A 26,066-nucleotide genomic window follows, 5' to 3' on the forward strand; every position below is an offset into this window, starting at 1 on the left:
TTAGAAAATCGAGTCATAAGTATAGCATCCAGTCTAGAAAGGTGGAGCATAAAGTAAGCATTCTTGGCCAATGCCAGGTCAAAGGGAGGAGTGAGCTACACATAACCTGCTGTGGCAAGAACTGCAACTTTGGTTTCTTTAAAAAACAGCAATATTACATGATTTTGTTTCAATCCCAGGTGTGGGGACATTGGGACGCTTCTCAGCAGCTGACTGTGATTTGTCTCATGCTCTGGCAGGGGTGTGGTTTTACCAGCTGCAGATAGTTTTTGCAAGTATGTGACATTTGGAATTCTGGGAACTTTTCAAAGGGTATATAAGTGCTAGAGACCCAGTAGGTGTACCTGGTTGGTGGCTGGATGCTATTGGTTGCTGTTGGTTCCAAGCTGTCAAGTTGTCATGGGCAAAGAAACAAGAAGTTAGATATTCTGACAGCAAAGATCAAACTTGCCCCAAGGAACTCAATGCATTAATCAGTCTAATGATAACAATACACCATCTCCCTCTATCCTTTTTTCTCTCTTATCTAGTGTTAGGGGGTTGAAAGGAAAAGAGTGACGGGGTAGAGAAAAAGGAACCCACAAGGTAGCAAACGCCTTCTACATCCATAGCTCAAAGCTGACCTCAGCGTAGCTCCCCTTTCCTGAAAGCACTGAGCTTTAGTCCATGGCTTGAGATGAAGGTCGATTTTGCTGTCCACTCACCAGCCCACACCTGGGAGGATAAGCTTTTCTCTCGCCCACACTTAACATCCCCAGCAGGTCCCAACTCTGCCTCCTGGGCCTAGGGAGAGCACAACACTGGCTACAGGAAACAGCACCACACATTCCGATTCAAATGGCTCTTTGCACATATACCTTTAAATCTCAAAAGAAGTTTAAAAACAAAAACCAGGAAAACAACTTTGAATTCAAGTGGGAATAGAAATTGTGGAACATAAAAAGATCAGTGGTCAAAACTGTCCAAGTCAGACCAACCCAGCATAGAAGTATATAACTATATTGCTTTTATATGACTGTTTCACACATGCCAGGTGGAAGGGAGCAGAATGGGACCTGGATTAGACTCTAGTGATCTTATGTCAGGTATTAAAAATACCAAAATCCACTGCTTTCTATTCAACTGGACAAACATTTTGATGTTGGCTGTTGGCAGTGACCTGTACTTAGCAATGCAGACCCAAAGATGACTAAAAAAAAAGGCACACAGGGTGGCTGGTGGCAACTGAAAGATGCATAAAGATGATAAAAGGCCAGCCTGACCATGCCAGGCGTAAGAGAAAGTGGTCAGGACTGTCCTCCCTCTGTGACATGCTGGACGGCTGCCCTCCCAGCCCCACTATGGCTATGACAGTTCTATGCAAACTTTAGGGTCTAGTCTAAGAACACTCTCTTCTCACAGCCTCCTGGGAAAAGGGCCTTCGACAGGCCAGCGATTCATGGGGCAGGCACAGGGAGAGGAGCCCCTTCCAGTGTCCCAGAGGACACTACTTCAGTGTCCCATGTGCCCTCCTCCGCCTAACTCTGCACTGAGCGAGAGTTACATGTCGACTTCTGGCAGCATGGGGAGAATGTAATATATAATTTCTCTTCTTCCCAGCCCCCAAGGCCTTTCAAATGGGTGCACCATTTCCTGTGGACCGTGTTCTGCTCACGGTGGACTGTGTACCATTTCCTGTGGACTGTGTTCTGCTCACGGTGGACTGTGTGCCATTTCCTGTGGACCGTGTTCTGCTCACCGTGGACTGTGTGCCATTTCCTGTGGACTGTGTTCTGCTCACGGTGGACTGTGTTCTGCTCACCGTGGACTGTGTGCTGCTCACGGTGGACTGTGTACCATTTCCTGTGGACCGTGTTCTGCTCACGGTGGACTGTGTACCATTTCCTGTGGACTGTGTTCTGCTCACGGTGGACTGTGTGTCATTTCCTGTGGACCGTGTGCTGCTCACGGTGGACTGTGTTCTACTTCCCTAGGACTGTGTTCCACTTCCTGTGGACTGTGCTGCTCATCATGGACTGTGCTGCTCATCGTGGACTGTGCTGCTCATCGTGGACTGTGCTGCTCATCGTGGACTGTGCTGCTCATCGTGGACTGTGTTCCACTTCCCATAGACTGTGTGCTGCTCATCGTGGACTGTGTTCCACTTCCCGTGGACTGTGCTGCTCCTTGTGGACTGTGTTCCACTTCCCATGGACTGTGCTGCTCCCTGTAGACTGTGTTCTGCTCATCGTGGACTGTGTTCCACTTCCCGTGGACTGTTCTGCTCCTTGTGGACTGTGTTCTGCTCATCGTGGACTGTGTTCTACTTCCCGAGGACTGTGTGCTGCTCACCTTGAACTATCTGCCACTTCCCGTGGACTGCTTCGTGAATCTTTAATGGCTAGAAGTGCTACTGTCAAACGCCTATGCCCTCAGTCAGTGCTCAGTCTTAATGATCCACCCAGGATGTTGGACGGATGGTTGGCCACTGGTTTTGCTACTATAGGACTCTCCCTCCCTGTGCACCCAGCAGCTCACCCACCCTCTCCCCTAGTCACAGGGAGGCTGTTGCCCACTCCTGACCACAACAAATAATGCTACCCTCTCCTTGGCCCCGCGACAGTGGGGGATTTCTAGGTCATAGAGTAAGCATATGTTATATTCAGTGCAACTGAAGCAGGCATGAGTGCTTTCTGGTCTTGCATACCACAGGTCCTAGGGCTGAGGGGTGAACACGTGGCTCTGTGCAGCCCCTGGCACCCCTAACCTCCCGTGTTAGTGGCTCAGCTGAGGTGTCAACAAGGTCTTCAGGAACCGGGGCGTCTCCTTCGATGCTTTGTTAGGTTCTGGTGACCAATTTACTGTAAATTCCTGTTCATAAACTTTGTGTTTTAATTTCCAGAATTCTGCTTATTATCCATTGCCTTGCGGAATTCCTTGTAAATCCTGAATGCCAATCCCTTGAAGGTTTTCAGTCAGCGGCTCTCACCCTCCCTAACACTGTGGCCCTTTAATTCAGTTCCTCATGTTGTGGTGAGCCACGTCACATCTGTACTGTTGATACTGCCATGGATCAGAGTACAAATATCTGATATACAGGATATCTGATGTGTGACCCCTATGAAAGGGTCCTTCAACCCCCCAGAGGCTCACACCCCACAGGTTGAGAACTGCTGTTTTGGATGTTGAACTACGCCCCAGCCTTTCTGCCAGCTGTCTATTAACCAGCTCAACTTGAAGGAAAGCTAGGGCAACAAAAGCTTCCCACTCACCCAGTTTCTAGTTTGTGAGCACTCAAAACACACCACACAGACTCAGGTGCTGTGGAAACACAGAGTGACACTTTTAACTCCACACTGCCCTAAAAGAAACAGCATTTCCTTTGTACTTCGGTTCTTAGTCACAAAATTCCCTAACTGCCAAGAGTACTTGTGTCAGAAATGTGCAGAATAAAGTCATTAGTGACACACTGGACTCTTACCCAACACCACACCAAGACCCCTGCTAGCCAGCTTCTTCCTCCTCAGTCTTAATCACTTTCACTTTGTAACGGCATTTTTTAAGTCACTTTTGGAGAATATTCTTCTCTATGCTGTATTACTACTGCCTTTGCTTTTTTTCCATCCAGGGCAGAAAGGCGTATGTCAACACCCAGCAGCCAAGCATGAAACATGCAAGAGGCTGTGGGAGCCTGAGTCCTTCCTACCCCTCAGAGCCAGGCCTCCCAGCATTCTCTCCTCCCTCCTTCAAGCTGCTTCAGCCTTCCCCTCCCAGGAAAATCTGTTCAACCAGCCTTTGCTCTCAGAGTATTAGATGGCTCAAAAAAATGGGTGGCCATTGACATCTCTCCTCCCCTAACACATACATGCACACGTGTGAGTGTCGTATGTCACAAACAAACACACACACACACACACACACACACACACACACACCACATGCATATGCGCCATGGCTGATATCTGTAAATGCTTAGGTGTGCAAAGAGAGAAGGAGGCAGCCAGACCTGCCCCAAGACAGATTCCCCAAGTCTCTCCATCCCACCCAATTTCCTTCTCCTTCCCAATTTCCAACAGAATGACTACATCATTTCTCTCTGAGAGGATTCACAGCCCCTACTGCTAAGGACAAGAAAGCCATCAACTGTCTCCAAGGCCACCTACAAGCTTGGAGCTTCCTATTTAGGAAAGAAGGCCCACACTTCTATAATACCAAAGCCCACATCAGGCTGCCCGGGACTGAGCGGGACTGGCCCATCCCCTTGCTCTGTTGGTTGGCCCCACCCCACCCCAGCTTCGGCTTTCTTCTCTCACCTCCCTATACACCTTCAGTACAGGCATTCCACAACCTTGCCAGACATCAGAGGGGCAAACTCCACATGCTAGCATTAGACCTCTTTCCCGCATCAGCGAAAACAGCAAGGTAGGACGGGCACTGCAGAGAAAGGAAGTGCTCCTGGGGAATTCCACCTTGAGGCAGCGAGGCAGTGAGGCAGCCGCTCAGATTCTCCCTGAGAACAGCTCAGCAAGCCCCTCTCTCCAGGGAAGCAGCTAGGCAGCAGCCAGGGACACCTGGATCCCATAACTCTCAGAGATCGGATCCCAGTCGGAAGTGTTTACAGTTACACACACCAAAACAGCGTCATGTGCTAGAGATGGGTGCTCGCCCGCTGCAAAGTCAGGAGGTCAATGGGAAAAAATATTTTAGTCTGTGTTGAGCCTTCATGTTTGGAACTTTTATCCAAACAATGCAGCGTTCTCATGCTCCCTCTGCATGCCTGCTCCCTCCTCTCACACTCATTTGACGGGGTGGGGGAGCTGAGCCCAGGCTGAGCCTATGCTGTCCTATGCTGTCACACTGCTACTGAAGGGGGCAGGGCAGGCAGGGACAGGAGTAGGAACAGGGGCATATGACACTCTAACCTGTGGTAAGCTAGGTGGGGTTTCAGGTTAAAAGAAGAATATCCCCAGAGTTCAGAGGTCAGCATTCCTCTCATTGCTCCTCCAGTTCCCAAGAGGAAAATGCTGAGGTTCAGCCCTGGTTCCTCTCCCTGTAGCTGCCAGTTTTCTCTGTAGGTGACTAAAACTCTAGGCATAGCTCCTCCAAAGCAGAGATTGTAGCTAGCATTGACTTAGGGGCAGAGGGTAGGGAGTTGTCCCTTGTCTGGGCCTTTTTGGACTCAGTTGCTCAGGAGAAAACATCCCTTCTGAACTCAGGCTCCATCTCTGAATAAAGCTGGCATAAAGGAGAGTGGGTAGGGCAGGCAAACGTGCCCACCAGGCAAGCCTGGCAGCCCAAGTTCTATCCCCAGAACACACATGGAGATGGAAAGAGAGAGCCAAACTATGATGTTGCCCACTGACCTCTATGATGGAGGCATCATGGCATCCATGTTCCCCATCCCCAAGAATCTCCTGTCTCTCTGTGTCTCGTGTCTGTCTCCCTGCATCTCTGTGTGTTTTTCTGTCTCTCGCAAATAATGAAAATTTTTTTAAAGGAAAGAGAGAAAGAAGTAGAACACACCACAGAGGGAAGACTAAGGAAAGGCAAGTTGAGAGGAAGAGAGAGGGAGGGGGTGCCACAGTGGGTATGGGCTCACATTCCCCTCACAGACTCCCTGGGGTGCCCTACACCATATTTGTTCACACTGTTCATCAGTGAGGATGTCAGGGCAGGAACCAGGGAGGAGGAGTATGTACTGTCTCCCTCATCTGCCCGTCCTCAGCTAGATTTCTTACACAGCCCAGGCTCAGCCATTGGCTGGGCCCTCACACAGCAATCATTATCAGAGACACAGACATGGCCACAGGCCAATCCAATCTACACAACTCTCAATTGAAGTTCCCTTTTCCGCATGACACTAGGCCATATCGCGTTGACAATAAAAACCAACCAGCATGACAGCCAAGCAGAAAGCCCTATAAACTACGTTGACTCTAATCTTTTCAAAAAAACACCAGTTGGGCAGAAGTCTTCATAACACAAAGAACGGCAGGGCAGTGACCATCTCCAGTGCATAGAGAGTCTGAGATTCTGACTGGGAATATTTGCCACAAGGAGAACCAAGACTCTAATGATGACGCTGAGATGCCCCAGACAAGCTTGCCACCCAACAGTTCCTGGCCCTGCAGCCAGGGACGCCAAGCACCCTAGCAGAGTCCCTTCCTAAAGAGCACATTTGAAATTCAGTAAATCAGCTCAATATGTTCTAGGACCGTGGGTATTAAATAAAAGAAGCCAGTGAAACATTCAAACAATAAGCTCATTCAACACAATCTCTTTTTCTGCCCCCATCTGGAGCTTGAACAGTTATCATGAATAAATCCTGTTGTATAAGAGCAGGGGGAGGGGGCACAAAAAGAGGGAGGAAGATGGGAGGAAATGGCAAGAGTCCAACTTGCTGGTCTAGCCGGAAGGATGGCTGACAGTTCCCCAAACCCAGAGGATGCCAGTGTGAAGGGATGACCCTGGCAGCGTGGTCCACTCTGCGGTCAGGCGAGGGGCACCCGGAGTCCCCCTACTCGTGCACTCCTAGGCACCTCTTCCACATAAGCCAGCCCTCCAGGCTGATACTCAAACCAGAAGTGGAGCCCACGGGTTCCCCAGACTTGGTCTGTCTCAGGAGCCAGCCAAACCTGACCCTGTTTCAAGGGAAGTCTCACCAGAAATAGATACAAAATTTTTCTCTGTCACTGCAACCCCCACCCTGCCAACAAACTCAAGAGACAAGAAGGCTCTCCCAGATGTTGTCTGTGGTTCTGCTAGGATGCCCAGGATGTGGATGGAACTGCCTTTGGGGATGAGCGTAGTTTGAAAACATCCGGGTTTAGAGAAGAGATGTCCGTGTGAAAGTCTCCAGTGTAATTCACAGCTGAACATGGTCTGGATAGATGTTCCATGGATGTCCAACACACTATACTTAGTGAAGATGAAGAAAAGACTGGCCCCAGCCAGCTAGGGAGTAGAACCAATGAAATTCACCCAAGAACAGACCAATCATGTGCTTGATTTAGAAAAGGAAACCACCAGTTAAGTACAGTGAAGACTAATAATCTGGCCCTGCGTCACAAGGCTCTTCCCTGCCTGGAGACACCCTTACATCATCTGGACCAAGCTGTGTTATTCTGTTACAGCGTCTTTCTTCCCCTCCAAATAAACCTTGGCATAATACTTGCCAGTGGATCTGCTAATGCCTGAAAGACAACAAAGAATAAATTCTGGCACAGCCTGACACGCCCTTCCAGTTGAATGGCCTTCTCGGTGCAAAGACTTACAGAGATACTGCCACAGTCACTGTGGTGGAGCCACTGTGCTCTGCACAGCAGAGCGTGCAGGGTGGACGGCCAGGGCTTCCTTACCCAGGGTGCTGTTGGGCTCACCTGCTGTTTGCCAGTTGGGAGAACTGCTGATTTTCTAATGAAAGGAAAATTTCCAAAGTCATCTGTTTTCTAGAGGATGCAGTCAAAGTTGAGTCTTTTTGCTTGAAGCCAGAATTCTGCCCAGCCTCAGGCACCACCAGCAGCAACAGACTCAGCTTTGACTGAATTCCTGTGACGACTCATTGTGTTCATCACATCCGCCATCTCACACGGCATCGCCACAGTCTGTAAGGGGCAGTTCTGTAGGTACCAGCGCTGCTCTCAGGGATGGGATGCTCCATAACAGGACATGATGCACTTTCTCCCTAGGTGGTCTGGTCTTTTCTAGAAGTTCGTGTGAGCAAACTGAACAGCGAAGGCTCCAGGGCCACCAGGGGACAGCTATGGGCACATTGGCCTCAGACTTTCACTTTCTTATTGAAGAGACTGCCCACTGGCTCACCTTTGCTGTGACGATTCAGAGAGGTCCACCAAGGCTGAGGTTTGGGGAGAGGGTGACCCCCACCTCGCTTTTCCCAGGGAGGAGGGATTCCAGGTGGCAAGACCAAGAAATCACAGGCAAACCGAATGGCTGGTTGCTTGACTCCGGAGAGCCGCGTCCAAGGGCAGGCTGCCCCGCTGCCCCATGGGACTCTTCTGCACAGCTGAGGGCTCTTCCCAGCTAACAGCTGCCTCTCTTTTCTTGGTTTAATCCTGGGCAGAAGGCTTCTTTGCAGTCTGCTGGGGCTGGCATGCTACACTAGCTCAGGACCTTCCACCAGGCCCACAGCTAGCCTGCAGTCCCTTGGAGGGAGGCCTTGAGGAAGCGAGGAACTGAACGTTTGTTGCCTCAGCCTCACTCAGGTCCCAGGGAGACCTCTGACTTCAGGCGCCCTGCCTCACTCTGTCTACTTCATCCCTCCGGAGCAAGGCATGCTGGGTTAGCCTGGCTCCTCCCACATTCTCCATACCCTCCACTTGGCGGAGTTTGAGCTTAGTTTGTTTGGAGACTAAGTGGAAAGAAAATGGGAACCCACCAACAGAACATCGACGCAGAGTTCAAGCTCCGGCTGGGAGCTATAGGTCAGGTCTCTCCTACATAAACTTACTGAGTTATCAGAGACGACCAAGCAGGAGGAGGGAACCAGGCTGAGCGGACAGCCAGTCTGGTCTGTCTTTCTAGCTGGCCTAGAACACACAGATGGTGGCCTGAGAAGCAAGCACGTTGCCCGCTAAATGCCACCAGACTTCAAAATAGATGCCCATGGCTGGAGCCCACAGACCTCACAGGCAGAACCTCATCAGACTCGGTGCTTTCTGTTCCCCTGACGCAGCAGCACCCTCCACAAAATAGTCATCACCAGGCTGCCTGCAAGTGGGTTAGTGATCAGTGGCTTACTCACACAGAAGCAAGGCCCAGAGAGACTGATTAATCGACTTGCCCAAGGTCGCACAGCATGTTAGTGGCGAAAGGCAGATTAGAAGCTCCCGCCCACCCGGGTGCCCAGAGCCTGGCTCCAGGGTATGCCCTAGCCCTCCATGATGGCATGGACTGAGCCACCCGTGGGAGCCTAGCGGCCAGGTGAGCTGCTGCAGAGGGCACAGACAGGCTCATACTCACAAGCAGAGACCCGCAGGACTCTTCTCTGTACCCTCAGGCAGCAACACCCCTGTGCTGGAACAGACAGAGAAAGGGCTCAACTCACCGCAGCCGGGACAGCCAGGGCACTCCCTTCCCTGTGTCCAGAGTTTGGCTCAAAGCTTTTGCCTTGTTTCCTTCTGTGAACCAGGTCTGCTCTTGAGAAGCAGGGCATGAGGCCTGTGTGTGACACTCACGGGTCCACTCACTTTACCTTAGTGCCTGGCAGGGGCCAACGGCTGGGCATGCTCACCCTGAAGGCAGAGACAAAGTCGTCCTTGACAGAGGTCAGCCTAGATCTGACTATAGTTTTAAGGCCAAGCAACATTGACTCAGGACATTTGTTGCGTGTCTACCACGTGTTCCGTGTTAATAAGGCCCTATCTAAAGTAGAGAGGAGACTGGGAAGCCACGTGAGGCTGGGTCATGTGGCTGGGTGCAAGATGGGGGGGGAATTTAACTCAGCAGCTAACCCCTTCCTGGCATAAGACGTTGACAAGATTATGACATTTTACCTTTTTTCTAGATGAATTTTTTAGCAGAAAGTCTCCTCTTAAGAACTCAGCTCTCCATATCCTGTCTCTGACCCTGTGAACCTTTGCTCACCCTCTATGGACTCAGTTGCCCTGCCTCTCAAACGGGACTGACTCATCTCCTATTTCAGACCCTGGCACTGGCCTTAGCAATCTTTGGAGACATGGTGACATTCAAGTCCTTAAAAAACGAATTCCTTCCATACTTGATAGCATTCTCTTTCCCAGTAAATCTGCAACTCCCCATCTCTCCACAGGAAATCGGTTTTATTTATAAGAAACCACAATCCTAAACTGACCTTTGCTGGCAGCCCTACCCCCTCTCACCCCACTCGTTTCCCAAACACATTCTCCCCCAAAGAGTCCTCAGTGACCACAGAGCAGTGAGACTGGTTGAGTGGCTGAAAAGCCATATAAGAGACACATGACAGCTGTTTTCTAGGTGGGGAAACTGAGGCCTGTAAGGTCGGGTAACCGGCCCACAGAAGCAGAGTTTAAGGTCACCAGGTTTCCGGGCTGCTGTGTTCTCCATGCTGTCATCACCTCTGGTGGCTGCCACAGTGCCTTCCTCCCCAGCTTGGGAGGAGACTCCCTCCCCTGAAGGACAGACGCCTTCAGAGCAGCATTTCCTGTCATTAAAGCGTTTGGAGGAAAACCCGCACAGCTTTCTCAGCTTTGAAGCTTCCTGGCCCGTCCTGGCCCTTTAATTGTGCTGGAAGCAGTGGCGTTCCCAGGGTTTCTGCCCCATCAGGAAGGGCCCAAAGCAGAATTCCTGGCTCCCAGCTCTTCTGTGCCAACAACCTCTCCCATTTTTTCTGTTTTAAACCATTTCACTGCCAGGCTCCCACACAAAGATCTTCAAAGTCAGTAGTGGCCAGGGTCAAGTACAATGGGCAAACTCAGAGCTTCAGGCAAAGCATGGAGACTGACATTGCGTTTAAACAGTATTCCCATGCCTCTGTTCAAAGCCTAACGGTGAATCCCAGCAGAGTTCCGCAGCTCTCAGAAGATACAATGGAATAAGAAGTGCGCACACTATTTGCTCCCTCCTTGCTTGCACTTCTCAGGCTGGGGATGGATACTGAATTCTAGTTGGCCCTGTAGAGCCAGAGGTTCTGTGGCCTCAGAGTCAGCCAATCCTAGATCCACAGTGTTGGGCTAAAGCACTTGCGAAGATGCTGTGCCTCCCTCTGCAAGCCACAGCCCACTTCAAGGACTTGAGCTCTGCCACACTCTGGTGCCCTCAAACCAGTTCTTCCAAGGAGCAGATGGACTTTCCTCTTTGTGTTTGCTTGTACGTGTTTGTGAGTGTGTGCGCGTGTGTCAAAGGCTGTCAGTTAATCTTTCTCACTGCTCCCACCTTCCTCTTTTAGAGAGTGAAAATTAGTCTCATGGGAACTTGGAGCTTGCCCATTCCGCTACAGTGGCTAGCCAGCACACACTGCCATATTTGGCTTTTTACATGGGTGCTAGGGTTATGAGTTCAGGTCCTCACGCCTGCATGGCAAGTGCTTACCGCCTGAACCATCTCCTCAGCCTACTCTTCTGTTTTTCTATTTTGATGTTTCATTTTTTAAAAACAAATATGGTTCTCGACTTTGGATCCTATTAGCCATGTGAAAGTCTTTGAAAAGAGCAGTGCCTGACCCATACTCTGGACATTTAAATCAGCATGTCTGGTAGGTCAGAACACCCCTACCTTTCCATGCCACATGCATACTTGGCTCCATGTACAGCTGGGGTTAAGGAGCCCTGCTTCAGCGTCAAACACCAGCAGGGAGAAGGCTCAGCTCTTACTCATGGAGAGAAATAATTCCTGAGGTGGCACTGTTATCTACCTGCTTTATAGCTCTTAACTACTTATTTTTCTTTTCAGACCTTCCTTGACCTCAGCTCACAAGAGTCCCCAACACGCTCTGATCACATTGCTTTCTGGACAGAATTTCACAGCTTTCCTCTCCCTCCTGTGTCATAAAGGTGATCAGACTTGAAAACCAAAGGCTACAGGAGAAGGCGTCACCCCACAGCCCACGGCTCCTGTCTAAAATGAAGTGTGTATATCTCAGCCAGGCTAGCTAGAATCCAAGTGTGATGCAACTTCGGGAAGCTTCGGCATGATGTTCCAAGTGCAATCTGCAGATAGTAGGTCAATCACATTTGGCCCTGGACCCACTCTCCAGCTGGGACAGCAATAGGAACCAGGATCCTTGACTGCATGGGATGAGGTCAGCCAATAGGCTGCGCGCGCGCGCACACACACACAAGCACACACACGCACACACACACACAGGAACACAAGCATGCACAGTGATACAGATGCTCTTTGGAAAACCGTAAATACACAAACACTCAAGGATGGGAATCTTTTCAAGACGCCCTGTAGGGCTTGGCACTGAATCCCCGACAGTTGTAGGATTCTTACTGCATATACAATGGCAAAGAGATTCTCATGCAAGGCACAGCAACTTTACCAGCACTTGACAGCAATTTCAGGAAAGCCCCGTCCCTCTGGAAAGGAACCCACACACACTCCCACAGCCCTTGTTTCTGCTGGAGAACCATGATGATCTAGCAAAGGGCGTTGAAAAGGAAGGAAGGCCTGGAAGATTCTCAGTGTTGGATGTTCAGCTGTCCTCAAGCTCCCTCCAGACAATTAGCCCAGAGCTAAAAACACAGCTGCTACACGGAGGCTGCACAGTACACAGTGAGCCTATGGACATGGAAACTTTTTTTTTTTTTTTTTTTTTTGTCCCACCATGACAGCTTTCTAAGCCTTTCAAATTAGAGGAAAGTTTTAGATTCGGAAGGCAATAATGGGCAGTTCTACCTATGTGAGAAAGAGCTTAAAACTGAGAATGTGAAAGTATTTTAAATTTAAAGAATTGTCAGATGCCATGAGCGCTTTCTTTGGTCAGTTTTACAACTAAGTTCCAAGAGCCTGGATAAATTTTATCATTTAAACCTACTTATTCTGCAACGTGTGTGTGTGTGTGTGTGTGTGTGTGTGTGTGTGTAATCAAATCCAGGATTTAGCACAGGACAGGTAAGCTACCAATGAGCTACACCCCAAAACCTTACAAAAAAACATAATGGCCCCAGTCTCTGACAAGCAAGGGTGGCCTGGCTCAGCCAGATTCCTGGTGTATGGGCCATGGAGCTTAGCACTCAGTTTGCACAGACAAGAGTTTGCATTCATTGAGTTCCCAAAGCATGACCATCCATCTCTCCTGAGAACAGAAAACGTAACTCACTCCCCCAGGGCAAGAAGATCCCCACATTCTTCCCAGAAAAATTAGCAGATATTGGCAGCATGACATCAGTGAGATTTGAAATCATGCTTCCCCAGAATCAAACTGAAGAAGATGCCTTGATTCTCTTTTGCAATCCAGGTAGTCTGTTCCGGAAACATAAACCCTCTGACCTGAAACCCAGTTCCCTTCAGTCAGCCGGAAGCCCCTAACTGATCCTGGTGGAGAACGAGATTTTCGGCTCCCAGAGGAGAAAGATAAACTGGCAGATTCTGTCCTGTCAAAGGCCAATTCGGAAACCACACAACAACCTGGGCAGTAACCTGGGCGCACAGCCACCCCCTGTTGCCTGGTCTCGAACTTGAACCAGTTTGCTGCTTGAACAAAGAAGCTTGCAACTTGGATTCTCAATTTGGGGCCAACATCTGCTTCAGCTTCACAATCCGAGAGCTGAAGGGAGCTTGGAGGTTGGTATTTCCAGCGAGGAGGCACCCAGGCCTCCATCCACGCCCCCTGGAAGGGCGGAGGCCCAGGGTGGGGCGGCACCTTGCCATTTTACCAAGAGAGGGGCTGTGGCCGCCCGTGTTTGACGCTTTCCCGCGCGAAACTGACCAGATTCCATAAGAGCTTAGGTAAGATTGCTCGGTTAGACATGGGAGAGAGGCTCCAGTGAAAGGTCACTGAAAGAAGCCCACGTTTGCTCAGCGATTTCCCCCACCCCACTGACCGAAGAGCCTAGACCATTTACAGGTGAGCCTCACTAGTCACTAATGATCCTGAGGAGATGAAAACGCAAAAGGAGAGTCAAAAGACGTTAGTTTAGGGGACGAAAGCCTGTCCACACAGGTCCCTCATATGAGTTCCATAAATAAGAAACCTCGGCGGGAGGGCGAGATTCCTTGAGATCTGAGCGTTCGCCTAATTACCCTCCCAGGGGAAAATAAACACAGAAGCAGAATTTCCTCTCGCAGATTTAGTCCATTTAGATTTACTCTAACCCCTGGAAAGAAGTGAGTGCAAGAGGCTTTTCCCAGAGGAAAGCATGTGGGCACACCGAAATATCCGCTTTAGGGGCAGCCCCTTGAACCCCCCTTTCAAAGGACCTTCTATCCGAGGCTTCTGGACTGCAGCCCTGGGCGTCCTAAGCCCTCCGGGCAGATCCGGGCCGGCCCGCCCACCAGAGTTTGGCCAAGGTCCCTGGCCAGAGCCAAATGCAAGCTCGCTCCGCTGCCAGGACGCCTACAGGCACTCCACCTGCCGGGCAGCCCGCGGGCTCCCAACCCACACCCCACCCAGCTTGGGGGTGCATGGTCCTCAGAGGGCACGCAGAGGCTGTTACCGAGCGGGGGAGAGCCGAACCTAGTCAGGAACAGAACAGCCCGCCACCCCGCCACCTTAAAAGTTTTCCTTTCCGCCGCCGAACAAGTCTCCCAGGATCCTGAAAGAAGCCCCTCAGCAAGGCGGCACCCGCCGAAAGGACCCTACAACTCGCCCCTTTGCCCCAGCAGCCCACTGAGGCCTTACTTGGGCACCCCCCCCCCCGAGTGTACACATCTTTTCCCCGGAGGTAAACTGGGGGGGGGGGGGGTGACGATGACTCCGGACATACCCTCGGTTCTCCAACACGGGAGAAGCCTCACCCTGACCTCCAGGCAGAGACCCCTACCCTAGGGACCCAGGAATATCTAAGCGCGCCGTGTTCTACGCCCAGGAGCCCACCGCCCTGTCCGTGTCCACCTCTCGGGCTGCGGTCCCTTGGGCGTAGACAGCTGATTCTAGCCACCCGAGTCCGGGCGACAAGCCCCATCATCCTTCCCCGGAGCAAGTCGGTGCGCCCAGCCCTCACCTTTGTAGCGCTCCATCCCGAGCGAGCTCGGCGTGCTCCCGGCGCTGCGGTCCGCGGGCGCTGCGCTCCCGGCGCTGGGCTCCCGGCGCTGGGCTCCGGCCCCGCTGCGCGCTGGCCCCTCCCAGTGAGGTCACGCTAGCCGCCCGACCTCCCGGAGTGGCCGCCGCGCCCCTCGCCCTCCGAGCTGCTCTCCGCCCGGGCGAGCCGCCCCGGACCCCGCCGGGGATGTCCGCGGCGGGTCGGGACAGCCGACGCTCCCGTCCCGACGCACCCCGCGCTGGGCTCCCAGCCCCGGCCGCAGAGCCCTTCCTCCAGGTCCTCCCGAGGCCGGCGGCGCCAAGGAGAAAGGCTGGGACGTCCTCAAAGCCTGGGCAGGCTCGGGACCAACGGGCTCCGGCAGGTCTCCACCGAGCTCTGTTTTGTCAAGAGCCGGGGCTGCGAACCCAATGCCGGGAGGAGGAGACTGAGGGCCGGCGGGGAGGAGGAGATGGGCCTAGAGCGCCTCCTGCTGACCCGTCACGGCAGTGTGCCCGTGTCCTGGCCCCGCCTGAGCGCATACACAGCCTCACCCCGCGCCAGCTCTCAGTCCACCGCCTGGCACCTGTGAATCGGGTGCCCTACAGGGCACAGGAACACATCTACTCATCCTGCTCCCTGTCGCAGGTTTTGGGGGCGCCTGTAGCCTGGGCTTTCTTGGGGAGGACTTGGACTTCCAGAAAAGACGGCACCTGTCCTGACGTGCCATCTATTCTCAGCTTTACCAACACCACCGAGGAACGCATTTTCATCCTACGCTTTCTCTGCCACCCCTTCAGTCCTTCCTTCAGTCCTTCCAAATGTCCAAATCCTCCCGAAAGGCCCGCGTTTTCTTTTACTCTTTTGGGTTTTCGCTTTTGAAACCGTGCTATGTGCCAGATGCTTGTTTCTTGAATCTCCCGGCTTCCTGGAAGAAACACTTAGGGAAGAGCTGTTGTTTTCGGAGAGGCTTCTTCATGCCCCCCACCCCCACCCCCGCCAGCAGCAGAGTCAGCGCTGGCGTCTGGAGACCTCGTGCCCAGCAATCCTCGCAAAGGCTTTCCCAGTCACTGCCACAGCCCCCACAGACAGACCCTCCTCACAGCCAGGAGCCTTGGAGTAGGTCTCTGTCTCTCTCCTCTAGTAGGAGAAACATGTTTTCAGGGGTGAGGTGGGGGGCTAGCCGGAAGTCACATGGCTTGAAAAGCACAGCGCTGGGAGGACCCCCAGGGCTGCCTAGTTCCAAGTGTATGTGTGTAGAGCAGAGACCTGCACGTGCTACATGCACATGAACACACATGCACACGCACACGCACATGAACACACATGCACACGCACACGCACACACAGAGTTGGTGGCGATGGCAGGACATGGTATGTTTCTGCCCTTTCGTGTCCTCCTTCTCACTCACCCCCCTTCCTTTCTTCCTTGTGCAATGGCCCAGCATGGCTCAAACCCTCTGTTCTGTGGCGCTTTCAGACACTCACTGGTGCTCTGGGATTCTCTGGTCACTGGCCACTGCTGGCCCCCGCCTGGTGAGCAAGCCCACCCTACTCAGCAGGGCTTATTTGAGCTAACCTTCTCACTGGAGGTTGAAGGAGGCCTGGCACAGGCTAAAAGGTCTCCTCCACTCTACAAATGAGAGAACCCAGGGGCAGGGGTGGGGGGACTTCCAGAGCTAGGACACAAACCGGGCAAAACCCAGGTTTCCTGATTCTAAATCTTGTTCCCCTCACACCCTTCAGTTCAGGCTTTCCTGTGACATTAACTGGACAGTGCTCTCCCCATGAAATCCTCTGAGACCCTCTTTGTGCCTAGTGGGAAAGCATGGCACCCCTTCCAGGCCAGCCAGGCTCCTCCGTGTCCTGCCAACTTCCTTAACCCCTTCTTGTCTCTAAACTGGTTACGGCTTGCCTGCACCCTCTCCAGACACACACAAAAATTAGACATGTGGTTCAAGTCACTCTAAAGCTGTAATTCTCAACCCCGTTTCAGAACAAAGCTGAAAGGGCAGAACCACCAACAGGAATTTCAGGCAGGCCTCCTTGTCCTCACCTCTGCCCTTGGCAACTTTGGAACTTCCAAAAAAGGAAAAGTCACTGAGTTTCTGTCAGACACCTGAAACCAAGAGCAGTGCCGAATCCTGTATCAAACGGCACTGATACCCAGTGTGCTAGCCAAGCCAACTATGGCAAACAGGCCATGAGCACACTGGAAAAAGAGGACATACAGGCGCAGAGCGGGGCAGGATCCCACCGTGAGTCTTCATCATGCGACTCAGAATGGCAGGATTTCTTGAACCAAAGAATTGCTTATTTCTGGAATTTTCCATCTAATATTTTCAGATCCCGACTGACTAGAGAAAAATAAAACTGTTAAAAACGAAACCAAAGCGAGGGAGTACTCTGCTGAGTGCGAAGCCAAGTATTAGCAGCAGCGGTATTGTTTGTTTGTCTTGTGTTTGAGACCCAGTCTCATGTGACCAGGCTGGTCCGGTACTTACTGTGTAGCCAAGGATGGCCCTAACTCCTGATCCTGCTGTCTATGCCTCCCAAGCACTACAGCACCATACACAGCCGGGAGCATTCTTTTTTTCAAAACACAAAGGGACAACTGAGGGACCAGGAGGGGTGTCCAGAGGAAGTGTGCTTTACAAACTGTCCCCTCCTAATGTGCACGGCCCAACAGGCACACATTCCTTCCTCCCTGTTTTTGGTGTAGATGGGAAGTACCTTGGCCATGGGCAGGTGGGCAGGGCCAGGCAGCTGCTAGGGCCTCTGTGGTGGCTTTCTCCCCCAGGCTGCATTTCGTCGCCCCTGCCACTGTTCTCTACTCTTTCTTTCACACCAGCTCAGAACCACCACCCTTGGGGCTGGAAAGATGCAGAGTGCCAGGTTCAATTCCCAGCATCCACAGGCAGCTGTAACCAACTCCATCTGTAACCAACTCCAGCAGATCTGATGCCCTCTTCCGGCTCCTGTAGGCACCAGGCATGCGAGTGGTGCACAGATATACATGCAGGCACACACACACACATACACACACACACACAGAGATGGAAAATTTTAAAGATTAAAACAAAAACCTTAAAAGCCTCCATTGGAGTCCCTGCTCTGCCTCCCGCCATCCCGTCCTCTGTCATCCTTCCAAGGGGTGACCCCATTCACTGTAAAATCTCCCACATATGAAAAAGATATTTTATTATTTTATGTATGTGTATGTTCGTGTCCACACAGACACCTCTGCAGGCCAGAAGCAGGGCTCAGATCCCTGAAGCTGCCGTTGCAGGCTGTTGGGGACCCCTTGACACGGTGCTGGGAACGCAGCAGGTGCTTTTAACCGCAGAGCTGTCTCTCCCGGCTGCTGTGCTGAGCGTGGCTGCCAGCACATGCTCCAGTCTCACTACAAATGAGGTGCTGGTTTTCCACAGCTGTCACGAATTCCAGGAAACAGTTTAAAGGAGAGCTTTCCCTGACTCGGGGTTTCGGTGACGACAGTCCATGCACCTGGTCGGTGAAGCCCAAATGTCAGAGCTGAAGGGCATGCTGGGACAGAGCCACTGGCTTTGCTGCACCTGAGAGGCAGAGAGACACAAGGAAGGGGACAGGGACAAGGTGTGTGCCTCCAGGGCGCGTGGAAACACACTGCTTCTTCCCAGGAGGCCCTTCCACCATCTCCACAGTGTGTTATGATTCTGTGAGGGAACGCGATCGTGCTATGATGCTGTGGGGTGGGGTGTCTGTCCTTCATGATCCAATCACCTGTCAGTGACTGGCTGCACCAGCTGGGACCGGGCCCTCAGCACAGAGTTCATAAACAACCGAAACAATGAATAAATGAATGGATATTTAGGTTTTAGTCCCTCATAGGAGGAAAAATAAAACCCACAAAATGTCTTTTCTGGTTCACTTGAGTGAGACAGGAAGGTTCCTGTCTGGTGGGGTGCGGGAGTGGGGGGTGGGGTCTAAAGACTTTTGGAGAGTGTAGCATTTGAAATAAGACTTGGAAGAATGAATGAATACTTTTTAAAAAGTTTGTTTCATTAGATGGGGGAGGTGGCTCAGTGAGCAGGACACTGGCTGCTCAAGCATGAGGGCGTGAGCTCACATTCCCAGAATCCATAAATGGAGGCTGGGAACACACTTGTGACATCACAGTGCCCCTACAGTAAGACTGGCAGCAAGACTTGAGAGTCCCCGGAAGCCGGAGGGCCGGACGCTGTGGCACAGGCCCTCAGCAGAAAGAGCCTGTGTCAGACAAGGCCTCGGTTCCCTCTGAACTCCATGCACACGACCACACCACTCACTCACGCCGTTCCTTACTCAGGACTGTGCAGTTCACATGGGCATTTCTTGACTCTGGACAGTTGACGAAGCGACATTCTTTATATCAGGCTGTATGGAAGGCTGGCAGGTCCACACCGTACAGTGTTACACTTGGAGAAACTGAGGCCTGGGCTTGAGGTAAGGAGCAGGCTGTAGTCACTGCGCAGATGGAACCTCTTAGGCAGCCTGATGCATTCTAAAACAAATATCCGATTCACAGTAAACAAGCAAAGCCCGAAAGAGAGTAGAGAAGGGGGGGACGAAACGAGGGAGGGTGGAGGAGGGCTCCCAGCAACCTGTGAGTTCCGTTCTGTCAGTTACGGCTGGTGACTTAATGAGGACAGACCAATCCAGGCCGGGCTGTGGGCCTCACAGGGAAGTCACCTCCACCTCTCCTCAGTTGTGACTAAAGAAGTGATGTCGCAGACCGAGGAACTGGGGTGAGGGCGGTGGCTCCCAGCTGTCCCGTTAAAAACTTCAGTTCAGGAAACTTCCTCTGGTCATGACTGTGCTTATGTGGATGGGGCACTCCATGTTTACCGTGGATCCAGGCAGCTCGGGACCCAGGAGCTGCTGGTGTCGGTTTGGGGAGTGGCGCTTGGAGAGTTTGTCCCTACCTCACACTACTCACAGAGCTCACAACTCCAAGAAGGCCCCACTCGGTCCTGTCTGCAGCTACTCTAGTCAGCAGGAGCCACTAGGGCCTTCTCTCCAGCACTATGAGCCGGGAGGGTGTGAGGACAAACTCCTCGTCACTCAGCCCACCCAGCCCAGAGGCTCTCGACTATTCCACAGGGGCTTTTCTGTCTGTGTGTCCCCTCTGTCATTCCCCAGCACTGTCCCACCCACCTGTGTGCTTTTGGCTTCCCTTCTCTGCTGTGAGTTCCTCGCTGAGAAATTTCCCGGATGCTTGAAGGCTTGGGACCAATGACAGAACTGCCCATGAGCCCTGACTTTACGTTTGCAAGAACCCAGAAGCTTTTAGTGCCTGTTCGAGGGTCCCGGCACCCATCTGCTTCCTCTCTGTTGCTGCCACTGTGGCCGCCACTTGCTCCTCCTCTTTGTCCTCCTCCTCCCTGGGACTGCCAGGATCACCTTTTCCCATATGAATATCTGGCAGAAGAGCAGGCAGTGCAGCCCTGGCAACCACAGGTCAGATAGGGAGGCAGCGAAGAGACCTTCTTCCTTCGTGTGAGAAGCTCCCTCAGTGGCCAAGCACCACCTTCCCAGCCTGCTGAGCCCAGAGCTCTGACCCTTCCAGATCCTGCCCACTGTCTTTCCTCTCCCTCAAGGCTTCCAAGCACTTCTAAAGCAGCTGAAGATGGAAAGGCCTTTGATACCCTGACAGGCTCAGTCAAGATTCATCTTTCAGTGGTAGAAAGCGAAGGCCATCATTTTAGCTCTACTCCTCCAAACAGGCTGCGGGGTCATGGGAACAGAAACCGCAGAGGCCCTGGCAGTTGGGTTTATGGGTCTGCTGTTGGCTCACAGTCTTGCCACAAGCCTGCAGTCCTCACACTGACTCACCCGCCGCTCCACAGCAGGGCTTCCCCAGCGCCGGCTGCCAGCCCAGTGTGGCACACCCAGGCCTCCGGGGCTGCCTGCCAAGCCGGGACAGTCAGTGCGGCTCCCTTAGTCCTCCCGCATTTAGCGTGACCACGCTTCCGAGAGTCTCCCTGTGGGACTTCAGGACACCACTCTCTGAGTGTGTAGGCCTGGACCTGGCTCCTGCTTCTCCCAGCTCCTGGGTAAACTCCTTTCGACCCCTGTCTGCCTTGGTTAGATGCATGGATGAGGTGGGATTTCAAGTCACCTGCTCCCTAAAGTCATTGATAGTCTCAGAAATAAAGGTGGGAAAATACTGCTTCACCAACCAGCCCAAATTTTACAAAAACAAGATGTATTAAAATCTGAGAAAAAAGGTGGGCCAGTGTGGACCCCTCCTAGCATGGAGCCCTCTGGAGGAGCAGAGAGGAGCTGGGGGAGCGGACGGGTGGCTGCAGCCATGCATCTTTGCAGCTCTGCCCTAGCCTAGGAGCTGCTCACTGCTCACCGCTGCTGCCCTCAGACTCTCAGCATGCGACCTTTGCAAAGGTGCTGAGCTAGCTCACACCATCACGTAGGAAAGAGCTCCCCAGGCACATGAGCAGTACGGCAGGAGCAGGGCCAGGCTCTGGACCAGTGATTCCCCGCCGCGGCGCAGAACCGAGTCCCAAGGTTCTAGCTCTCTCCATGGCTGGCGGAGAGGATACCATATCTGGCCAAGTCTGTGGCTCCTGTCCTGCTTAGAGGCCATCTTTCTAGAGCCCCAGTACCAGGCTCCCCACCGACTGCAGCCCGCCACACAGCAGTACCCACAGCACATTTGTAGAGTGAGGGAATAAACAGCTGAGCTGCTTCTTGAAGCAACTGTGTCTCCAAGAGAACAGACATTGGAGCATGTTTGGGCGTGGTGGCATATGCTTGTAATTCCCAGCACTTGAGATTTCAAGGCCAGCCTGGGCTACAGAGTGACATCCTGTCTTAAAAAAAGAAAGAAGGAAGAAAGGAAGGAAGGAAAGAAAAAGAAAGAAAGAAAGAAAGAAAGAAAGAAGGAAAGAGAAAGAAGAAAAGAAAGAAGGAAGGAAGGAAGGAAGGAAGGAAGGAAGGAAGGAAGGAAGAAGGAAAGGGTCTTGAGGAAAGGTAATGAAGTATTATGTTATGTAAAGACACAGAATGCGTACATGGCATTAGCATTCCGTGGAGGCACATTTAGCGTAAAAGATATGACAGGGCCCCTGAGAGGAGGCAGTGACAGACAAAACACTGGCAAATGCTGGCTCACAGGCTGGGGGTTTAGATCAAAGTCTTCCTTCTGCCTTTTTCTAGCTGTGCGGTGACCTTGAATGACTTGACATTTCTCTATTTCCCTACTGGGATGGAAATAAAATGAAATCCAGCTCCTGATCTGTGGTAAGGATTTCATGGTGAATCCCCAGAAAGTGTTGGTACCTCAGTTTACAGCAGGTATTAGCTGCCTTAATTCTGAGATCGCTGAAAGCAAGCATGCGTTCCACCTGTGTGAGGACACAGTAAGAGCCAACACCTGGGTGGTTTGACAGGACTGGCCCCCAGAGACTCAGGTATCTGGCTGCTTGGTCATCAGGAGTGGCCCTACTTGAGAGGGATGAGGAGGTGTGGCCTTGCTGGAGGAAGTTTGTCCTGGGGTGGGCTTTGAGGTTTCAGAATTTCCAGCTGAGCCCAGTGTCTCTCCCCTCCTGCTGCTCCGGACATAGAACTCTCAGCTCCTTCTCCAGCACCACGTCTGCCTGGGTGCCGCCATGCTCCCAGGCTTGATGATAATGAAGCAAACTCCAATTAAATGCTTTCTTTAGTAAATAGGAGTTGCTGTGGCATGGTGTCTCTCACAGCACTAGAATGCTGGCGAAGACAGCTTGTTTGGTGGGGAAAACCCAGGCTTCTTGTTCTCTCACCAACAAGGATCTTACTTGCAAAAATCCTGGCTAGTGGAGAGCACTGGATTCTTGGGGCCCTGCATTCAGTCACCCCACTGCCACTGACCCGCCTCTCAGCTCCCACCCTCTGCCCCCAGCTAAGTGCAGCACCAGGAGTTCTGTTGGGTGCCTGAAGCCCTTCAAGGGATTTGCAGAAAACAGTGAGCTGCCAAGGCAGAGTTTCTCAACCTTAGCGCTTACAGCCACCATCTGGGACCACGCTGAAGTGCAGACCCTGATCCAGCTAGTCTAGGATTGGACAGAGACTCTGCATTTCTGACAAGCTCCCAAGGGGGAGATGCTGTGACTGAACTGCTATTTAGGGGCCAAGTTGTGTATAAACTGCCCTTTCCCCTAGTTAGCCAACATGGAAATGCTGCTTTCTTCTCTCCGCTGAAGGCTGCACACTATCTCATCATCTCACAGGGCCGATGCGAGAATGTCTGTAAGTGTCATGCTAGAAAAGTCCAGAACAAAATCCTTAAGGATTGTAACCAGGGGTTACACCCATCCCTGAGTTTCTGTGGCACTACATCACCAAGAGTTAGATCGGGTATATTTGTTTTTCTTTCATGAGCAGGAAAATGGGGAGTGGAGAGGGGAATGGAGGAGCAGTTTCCTAACTTCCTGTTGGACACAGCCTCAGGCAGCCGCACTTGCTTCTGGCAGAAACAACCAAGAGGATATAAGTGGGAATCTTCCAAAGACAGTGTGCGGGGTCCTGTCTGTCACTCAGATCGACTCTTCTGTATCATTCAAGGAATGCGTGTGGATGAGCTTCCAGCAGAAGGGTTCACGGTTGGGGCTCAAAGCCAAGGAGAAAGTCTCAAATAGCAAGAAACCGCATTTTCTTCACTAGTGCGTGTGAGCAGCATAAGAGATAGTTAAAGCGAGTCACTCAGTTCGGAGAACACAGCCATGGGCACACTCAGCTTGGGCGGCACCACGGAATCCAGTCCTGTCTCACTCAGGTATCACTGCCTCGTTCAAACAACCAGGGGCACTGACACGGTGGGCTCCGGTGCTGGGGAACTAGCTCAGCTGGCAAAGTGCTTGTACAAGCACAAGGACCTGAGTTTGGATCTCTAGAATACGTGAAAAGGCTGAGGAGGGTAGCACACACCTGTAACCCAGCCCTGGGATCCTTTCGGCCTGCAGCCTAGCCAGTCCAGCTGAGTTGGGGAGCTTCAGGTTTCATGAGAAAAAGCAAGATGGTTAAAGGCAGTTACTGCACTTCAGAGGACCTCCCAGTGCCCACGAGATGGCTTACAGCTACCTTTAACTCCAGTTTCAGAGGAGCCACGCCCCTCTGCAGGCACCAAGCATGCACATGTGTGCTTGCATACATGCAAACAAAACACTCATTCCCACCAAATAAAAACAATAACAACGATGTGGAGAAGGATTAAAAGACGCCCTGGCCTCCCCACGGGCACACACACGAATGTGCACACCTTTCCAACACTGAGAATCTACGGTCTAGCTGGCAGGCGTGACTCCTCCCAGGGGGTGCAAAGGTGAGACAACCCAGGTAAGCCAGAAGAAAGGTTTTCCCCAGCAGGGCTCAGACCTTGGTTCAGATACGGCCTCAGGTGGTGAAGGCACAGTGTCCGGGTTAGAATCAGAGGCCTGTTGCTAATGATGTGTGTAACAGGATGATGTCTTCCTTAAAGAAACAGAACAGTGATCTCCTTGACATGTGGGGACTCCCAGGACAGGGGCAGGGAGGCTTCGGCATGGCGTGCGTGGGCTGAGCACTCACAGGAGTGTGAGCTGTGCTGGTGAGCTGGTCCCGTGCTGCTGGAACACACCCAGAGCAGACTAAGAACAAGGAGTCCCCGATCTCAAGCTTGACTCTGTCTATCGCAGTGTCCTCCTGGATTTCAAGTCCTGGGTCAGGCTTCCCCCTGACGCTGTGCAAGGGAAAAGGAGATGGGCAAACACCTAAGGGTGCCAACAGCAAGGAGCCCCTGAGAACTACCAGAAGGCAAACCGTTCCCATCTGAAGTCACGCTGGTTTCCCACACACTATAAAAACGTTTCTTCAGCTCTTGCTATTTCCCACTTCTTACATAAAATTCCAGAGCTGGAGAGGACAGGAGCTCCACAAGGAGGGCAACAGAACAAGAAAATTTGAACACAGGGGTCTTCCCAGAGACTCATACTCCAACCAAGTACCATGCATGGAGATAACCTAGAACCCCTGCGCAGATGTAATCCATGGCAGTTCAGTGTCCAGGTGGGTTACATAGTAATGGGAAGAGGGACTGCCTCTGACATAATCTGATTGGCCTGCTCTTTGACCACCTCCCCCTGAGGGGGCAGCAGCCTTACCAGGCCACAGAAGATGACAATGCAGCCACTTCTGATGAGAACTGATAGTCTAAGATCAGAAAGAAGGAGAGGAGAACCTCCCCTATCAGTGGACTTGGGGGGGGGCATGCATGCAGAAAGGGGGGGGGTGGGACCGGGAGGGGAGGAGGGAGGGGCTTATGGGGGGATACAAAATGAATAAAGTGTAATTAATAATAATAATAATATGAGAAAAAATAAAACAAACGTCTCGTAGCTCACTCTCCATCCTGAGCACACACAGGTGGCAATCAACTCATTTGCACAGCCCCAGTCATGGACAGAGTGGACTAAAGAGCTCGAGGACAGAGCGGAGAGCTCACAGAGCTGTTTGTGCTGTCAGGGCTGAACTCCATGCCCTTGGCCTTGGCCAGGAGTGCACTCCCCACTTAGTTATGTTTCTGGACACTGCCCACCTGGAAAGAAACAATCCCAGCCACACCTGGGCCTCTTTCATCTACTAGAGGCCCTGGTTCTTGGATGTCACCTCTGGCTACCTGAAGTGCTTTCAAGATATGCTTTTTAAACCTTGGTGCCTCAGGCAGAAAGAAGCATAGATAGAGAGGTAGTCCATGGATCCTAAGGATGGACAGGGCATCCCACAGAGCCAGAGGGGGCTAGTGTTGCTAAGGTCAGTCTGTCAGAGATGCTTTCCCTGTAGTTTCACTCTTCTATCCATCCACACACATGCCATCTGCAGTAAAGAGGAGGAGGCTTTGGCCTCAGCCGCCCCATCCACCACCCTGCCTGCAGCTGCCACAGGGAGGTGGATGCAGAACTGCTGATGGGGTTGAAGTTCCCCATTCCCAGTTTGGCAAGTTGGCAGCTGAAGCTAGCCGCACCAGTGACACAGTGGAAGCCATGTGAGTGAAAGCACTGCCTGAAGCCTGCTTATCTAGTGAACTCTTATACTCTTCACTAAGAAGCGTGCTTCAGGACAGTGACAGGAGCGAAAGAACCCAAGTTTTCTCTGCCAGCTGGGCCCCGTGTAGATCAAAGTGTTTTTTCCGGCCAGGCTCCACCTTGCTGCCGTTTGTCTCTGGACACACTCTCCTTCTGTCAGTCCTTTGGAAACCAGGTGCTTAATCCTAGGGATCCCAGAAAGCTGTGGCTGTCTTGAACTGACATGTTTTAAGCCTTTAATCTCAACACTCAGGAAGCAGAGACAGGTGAATCTCTGAGTTCAAGGCTAACCTTGGCTACTTAGCAAGTTCCAGATCAGCTATGGTTATACAGTGAAACACAGTAAAACAAACAAACATGCTATTCAGACTGA

At 52.0% G+C, this 26,066-nt stretch overlaps 1 protein-coding gene and 1 long non-coding RNA gene across 3 annotated transcripts in view; both read right to left on the bottom strand.

The window, feature by feature from the left end:
* The window catches only part of Afap1l2 (actin filament associated protein 1 like 2), an 88,571-nt gene extending 73,533 nt beyond the window's left edge, over positions 1-15,038 (bottom strand). The window contains exon 1 of one of the 2 annotated variants that reach the window (XM_060391625.1): positions 14,604-15,038. In XM_060391625.1, the coding sequence (XP_060247608.1) occupies positions 14,604-14,619 (16 nt within the window). In that variant the 5' untranslated portion in view covers positions 14,620-15,038. The remainder of the gene's footprint in view (positions 1-14,603) is intronic. The other variant, XM_021631033.2, reaches the window with a different exon arrangement.
* A 2,810-nt stretch (positions 15,039-17,848) lies between these two features.
* LOC132648354 (uncharacterized) lies at positions 17,849-24,102 on the bottom strand. Its single transcript, XR_009586743.1, has 3 exons — positions 24,009-24,102; positions 18,942-19,140; positions 17,849-18,193 (listed from the first exon to the last, which is right to left on the bottom strand). It is a non-coding gene; the product is annotated as an uncharacterized LOC132648354 (long non-coding RNA).
* Between the last annotated feature and the right edge of the window lie 1,964 nt (positions 24,103-26,066).

This window comes from Meriones unguiculatus, chromosome 1, assembly GCF_030254825.1.
Source record: "Meriones unguiculatus strain TT.TT164.6M chromosome 1, Bangor_MerUng_6.1, whole genome shotgun sequence".
NCBI classification, from domain to species: domain Eukaryota; kingdom Metazoa; phylum Chordata; class Mammalia; order Rodentia; family Muridae; genus Meriones; species Meriones unguiculatus.